The sequence below is a fragment of the Mastomys coucha genome, unplaced genomic scaffold (assembly GCF_008632895.1).
Source record: "Mastomys coucha isolate ucsf_1 unplaced genomic scaffold, UCSF_Mcou_1 pScaffold22, whole genome shotgun sequence".
Taxonomy (NCBI): domain Eukaryota; kingdom Metazoa; phylum Chordata; class Mammalia; order Rodentia; family Muridae; genus Mastomys; species Mastomys coucha.
In genome coordinates, this window is record NW_022196905.1 from 123,817,393 (window position 1) to 123,822,813 (window position 5,421).

The 5,421-nt window shown below is 49.8% G+C and overlaps 1 protein-coding gene and 1 long non-coding RNA gene across 5 annotated transcripts in view; one reads left to right on the forward strand and one right to left on the reverse strand.

Moving 5' to 3' along the window:
• The window catches only part of LOC116068490, a 2,612-nt gene extending 2,083 nt beyond the window's left edge, over positions 1-529 (forward strand). The window contains exon 3 of one of the 2 annotated variants that reach the window (XR_004109604.1): positions 255-529. This is a non-coding gene — a long non-coding RNA (uncharacterized LOC116068490). The remainder of the gene's footprint in view (positions 1-254) is intronic. The other variant, XR_004109603.1, reaches the window with a different exon arrangement.
• The window catches only part of Gusb (glucuronidase beta), a 16,521-nt gene extending 13,420 nt beyond the window's left edge, over positions 1-3,101 (reverse strand). Inside the window, exons 1-3 of one of the 3 annotated variants that reach the window (XM_031338100.1) lie at positions 2,647-3,101; positions 429-614; positions 30-211 (exon numbers count right to left, since the gene is read on the reverse strand). In XM_031338100.1, the coding sequence (XP_031193960.1) occupies positions 30-211; positions 429-614; positions 2,647-2,856 (578 nt within the window). In that variant the 5' untranslated portion in view covers positions 2,857-3,101. Of the gene's footprint in view, positions 1-29; positions 212-428; positions 615-676; positions 730-2,646 lie in introns of those variants that run through there. The other 2 variants (XM_031338102.1, XM_031338101.1) reach the window with 2 other exon arrangements.
• Between the last annotated feature and the right edge of the window lie 2,320 nt (positions 3,102-5,421).

The following is a 5,421-nucleotide window of genomic DNA, read 5'->3' on the forward strand; positions in this document are numbered from 1 at the left end:
GGGAAGGGGAGGGGAAGAAAGCTGCTCACATGGAGGTATCAGTCTTGTAGACGATGGTCCCAGGTGGAAGGGTATGAGGGGTCAGTGTGTTGTTGATGGCGATCGTGATCCGGCAGGTGGTCAGGGGCCCACTCTGGACCAGCTTGCTGATGTCAGCCTCAAAGGGGAGGTGACCTCCCTCATGTTCCACCACATGAATCCCATTCACCCACTGCAGACACAAGGAAATACGAGCAGAGAGTAACTGGCCACAGGGCTCTGTTGTCTCAGGTACCCCCTTCCAGAAGAGGGTCCCACCATCAACCAGGTGGAAGAATGGTGTTCTAATGGAGCCCACGAAGCAACCCTTCTCCGATCCCATGGCACAGAGAGCCCTTCTCGACAGCCCAGACTGCCTTCCCCCCAAGCCAACCTTTCCCTACACTGACCACAACTGCATAATAATGGGCACTGTTGATCCTCAGCACCACTCTCGTGTCGGTGTCTTGGGTCCATCGCTGTGGCAGGATTGCTTCCCGTTCATACCACACCCAGCCAATAAAGTTCTGAAGAGCTGCTTCTTGGGTGATGTCATTGAAGCTGGAAGGGACAGGCATGTCCAAGGTTGGGCCCGACTAGAGAAAGAAGTGGAGTCATGCGCTGGGGATGTAGCTCAGCTGGTAGAGCTCTGGCCTACCATGGATTAAATCCTGTGCTCCAACTCCAGCACTGCATAAAGTAATCATGGCGGTGCACACACCAGTAATTCTAGCATAGGAGAGGTGCAGCCAGGAAGATGGACGTTCAAGGTCATGCCCTGGCTAGCCTCTGCTACATAGCATATCTGAGGCTGACCTGAGGATACAGGAGACTCTAGCTAAAGAGAAGGATTGGGTCTATTCTTCACGACTGCGCCCCCCAGCACCCTCGAAAAGCATAGGGGGCACAGCGGAGGGACTCTGTAAACACTGGCTGCATCCACAAGTGAACTGCAGGACAGTTGATGGAAAAAGACTGTTAAAATCAAGTTCTGACGGGTGGTGGTGGCACACGTCTTTAATTCCAGCACTTGGGAGGCAGAGGCAGGGAGATTTCGAAGCCAGCCTGGTCTACAGAGTGAGTTCCAGGACAGCCAGAGTTATACAGAGAAACCCTGTCTCGAAAAACCATAAAAGAAAAAAAAAAAAAAAAAAAAAGAATGTTACTAATAAGCCAAAAAGTTAAAAAAAAAAAAAAAACCAAGTTCTTTCACAGGGCAGTTCTTCCACCAGGGCCAAGATTTCCATGGAAAGGTTGAGTGCAAGGGCCACAGGCCAGTCTAAAACAGGAAGGACCAGACCCTGACATAAAAGGCGGGTGACCACTGCCACAGGAGGAAGGCTAACAGCAGGGAACAGGGGCCCCTGAGAAAACAGAGAAGGCACGTGGGGGCAATATCCTCTTCCTACTTCCTCTTTTGCTGAATGCTGGGCAGCGCGGTTGAAAACTGAGAGTCTAAGCCAGGTGTGGTGGCTCATAACTTGTAACCCTAGCAACCTGGGAGGCTAGGAGTCAGAGGCTAATGTGAGCCGCTGTCTCAGTCTCAAACACACACACACACACACACACACACACACACACACACACACACACACACACACACACACACACACACACACACACACACACACACACACACACACGGCTGGTGAGATGACTCCGTTGGTTAGAGGTACTAGCCACTAAGCCTGATGACCTGAGTTATATCCCTGGGACCGTTCTAACACATCGCCTAGGAGAGACCAGACTCCAGCAAGTTATCCTCTGACTTCCACATGTACCAGGTAGCACATGGGTGCCCCACCCACCCACACCCACACACACACAAATAAATAAGGGTTACAAATTTTAAACAAAGAGAGAGAAGAGACGAGTAAGTGGAGGAGAGAGTCAAACAGAAGACATGAAAATGAGGTAGGATGAATGAATGAATGAATCTCAGAGAGGCGGAAGTTTTGAGCAGACACGTTTGCTTCAAACTGCTTCTGGGCCAACCCTACCTAGGCAGGACCGGAGAGCAGGGACGGGGACCTGTGCTAGTTGTATGCTAAGTCATGTCCTCTATCTGAATCTTGCCCTTCTGGCCTTGTTTGAGCAGAGCCCTGATGGCATACCAGCTCCCCCCTCCTCTATCCCACCCCCAAATCTCTGTGGTGGGTAGCATCTCCTAGGGTTCTGCTTTTCACTCGATGGGGAAGAGTATTTGGGAGGTATGTGCACCGGGATGCAGGATGATGCGTGTGCACGACAAAGTGGGAGCAGGAGGTTCACTCGGATATCCAAGGCCAGCCTGGGTTATAGAATGAGACACAGCTTCAAAACATAAACAAAAGGCTCAGTAGTGACATGCAAGCACAGGGCCCTGGGTTCAACCCCCAGCACTATGAAGTAAAATTAAAAGCTTAAAAAAAAAAACACTGCCTGGGGCAGTGTCTGCCTAGCAGAAGCCACGCGGTTCTCGGGTATGCCAGGTCCCACTTCCTGCTCCGGCCGCTCCCCTCCCCAGCCTGCAAACCCAGATTAATCTCCTCTAGGGAGAGCACAAGGGGATCTCCATGTACAGGCACCCCTCCGCCCATCCCGTGGCTTCTGGAAGCTTCCAGACCCCGGGTCCAAGGGAGCGCGCACCTCCCGCAGCGGCTGCCGGTACCACTGCTGCTCGAAGCCCTGCAACCGATTGTTGGAGAGATCGGCGCGGAAATGCCACAGTCCGTCCAGCGCCTTGAGCTCCCGCGACGGGCTCTCCTTCGGGAACAGCATCCCGCCTTTCAGAGCCAGCGCGCAGCTGCACAGCAGCTGGCCCAGCGCGACCCAACACGCACTCCACTTTAGGGCCATGTTGGCCGTGCTGCCCACCGTCCAGCGGCTGGCCCTTTTAGCCTTGCTCTCCGTGGGAGGGCAGAGGCGGGACCTGGGCGGGTTACACGTTCTCGAGAGAAGCCGCCGGCGCCAACTTGGTTGAGGGCAAGCGCTGGGACTGCGGCTTGCTCAAAGCCACCTAGAGGCCCCTCGGCTAGACTCTGAAGAAACAGGAAGCCCCAAAGGCTTGAAGTCCTGGATCATCGTCGTCCCATATGCCTGACAGAAGTCCCGTTAACATCTTCCCCTCCTCCCCTCACACTCTGGGGCTTGCCTTTCAGGACCACTAGGCTAAGGTCTGAAAGAAGTCTTGATGTCCCTGACCCCACTATTTCTTCACAACTCCCGCAAAAGGTCGCGGATGAGAGTTCAAAAGAGACTCAGAGAATGATTTGGGGAGTGAAGAGTTTATTAAAGGAATTATTAAAACCTGGAAACACGCAGTCAGTTTTGAAGCGAGGTCTCTTCTTATAGGTATCTGAGGAAGGGAGTAGAACTGACAGCGCTGGCCATGAAAGAAGTGACTCCTGGGCCCATATTGTGTCATTCAAGTCACAAATGAAGATTGCGATGAATGTTCCGCAGGTCACATGACCTGCAGCCGCATGACCCTGTCAGTGGTCTTAGTCCCACCCACCTCCCCTGCCCCCAATCCATCATTCCAGCCTCTCTAGCTAACAGACTTTTTTTGTTGTTTTTGTTTGTGTTTTGTTTTTGTTTTTCTCGAGACAGGGTTTCCTGAGTAGCCCTGGCTGTCCTGGAACTCACTCTGTAGACCAGGCTGGCCTCAAACTCAGAAATCCGCCTGACTCTGCCTCCTGAGTGCTGGCATTAAAAGCATGTGCCACCACCGCCCAGAGCTAACAGACTTTTAAATGCTCAGATTTCCCTCTTGGGCAAGTAACTATACAGCTAAGCAAGTCCTGATGGCCACACGTTTTTGTTGTTGTTGTTGTTTAATTGTTGTTATGTGGTTGGTTGGTTTTGGTTTTGGGAGACATGGTTTCTCTTTGTCATAGCTGTCCTGGAACTCTGTAGACTAGGCTGGCCTCGAACTCAGAAATCCACCTGCCTCTGCCTCCCAAGTGCTGGAACTAAAGACATGCCACCCGGCTGGTTTCCAGTTCTTAAAATGGGAGGTAAATATCATTTAGGCTTCAACCTAAATCTTTGAGCTGGACTAAAGATACACACACATACACACACACACACACACACACACACACACACACACACACACACACCCCGATGTGCATTTGGATTTTCAGACTGAGCAAAAGGAAGTTCCCTAAAGAATGTTTTTGTTTGGTTCGTTTGGTTTTTCCATAGAGGCACCTCCCAGTCCAGTCTGTTTAAGCTCTGAGTACCAGTGATGTTTTGAAGAACCTGAGCCTACTATTGTAACTAAATCTGTGTTTTCTCAAATTGCAGCACACAAACATTCTCTGTGCTTGACTAAATTGATTCGATTCTGGGTTTTGACTTTTCCTCCTCCTGGAAGCCTTCATATCCTTGTCCTTAAGGAGTAAACTTGAAAGACCCCTGTAGGGAGACCCCCACTCAAGTCTCGAGAGGACGTGCACCCAAGGAATCACGAGAGACCCTCTTGATGTAAACACATGAGGCAGTTTAATTTCGGAGCTCTGGTTTGACTCGTATCTCACACAGGAGACAGTGGAATCGACCACGAGGCTCAGGGGTAGGGGTTTATATAGGGAAAAGGTCTGAGGGAACAAAGGAATCAGTGTGGCTATACATGATTGGCTAGTTCAAATATCAAATATATTATGTGCAGAACAGAGTGGAAAATTTCTAAGGTTAGTGTTAATCTGAGTCAACAGAGCATCTGACCTTAAACCCTATCTAAGAGGACTAGATGGCCCACTACTCAGTGTCTGCCCAGACATGTCCTTGCATGTTTTTTTCCTATCTTATGACCTGCTAGTTCGAGGGATGTCTAATAGCCTGCTTATTTTTGCCCAGGCTTATCTGGACATATTTGACCTTGGTCCACTGTGTTTTCCTCAAACCTGAAATTTTCTCATTAGCCAGCACAAGTCTCAAATTTAACTCTTTCAAACTCTCCTCTCCTGTCCTTGTCCCTAATGAGTAAACTAGCTCAAACTCAACTTTTCTCATTAACAAGTAAATGTTATGACTGAAGAAGCTCTGTTTTATGCTAGGCATCCATCTTGGTTCTCACCAGCCATTTGTTTCTGACCCTAGTCCCTAGAAGATAAATCTGCAGTAACCCTGACTCAGTGACCCCCACCCAAAAAATGGATAGCTGTGTCTATATACTTGTTATAACAAGACTGACTGCTTGCTTTGCTTCTGTAGCTTGCTTAAGCAGATACCCAAAAGATTGTTTTGAGTTCCCTTAACTGCTTAACTTGGCAGAAGAGAACAGTTTTTACCTGCTTGCAGAGATATTGAAGGTCTTCATGTGGTTTTTCCCTTTAAAAGTTCTTGCCTAAGGCAGTGGTGGCACACACCTTTAATCCCAGCACTTGGGAGGCAGAGGCAGGCGGATTTCTGAGTTCG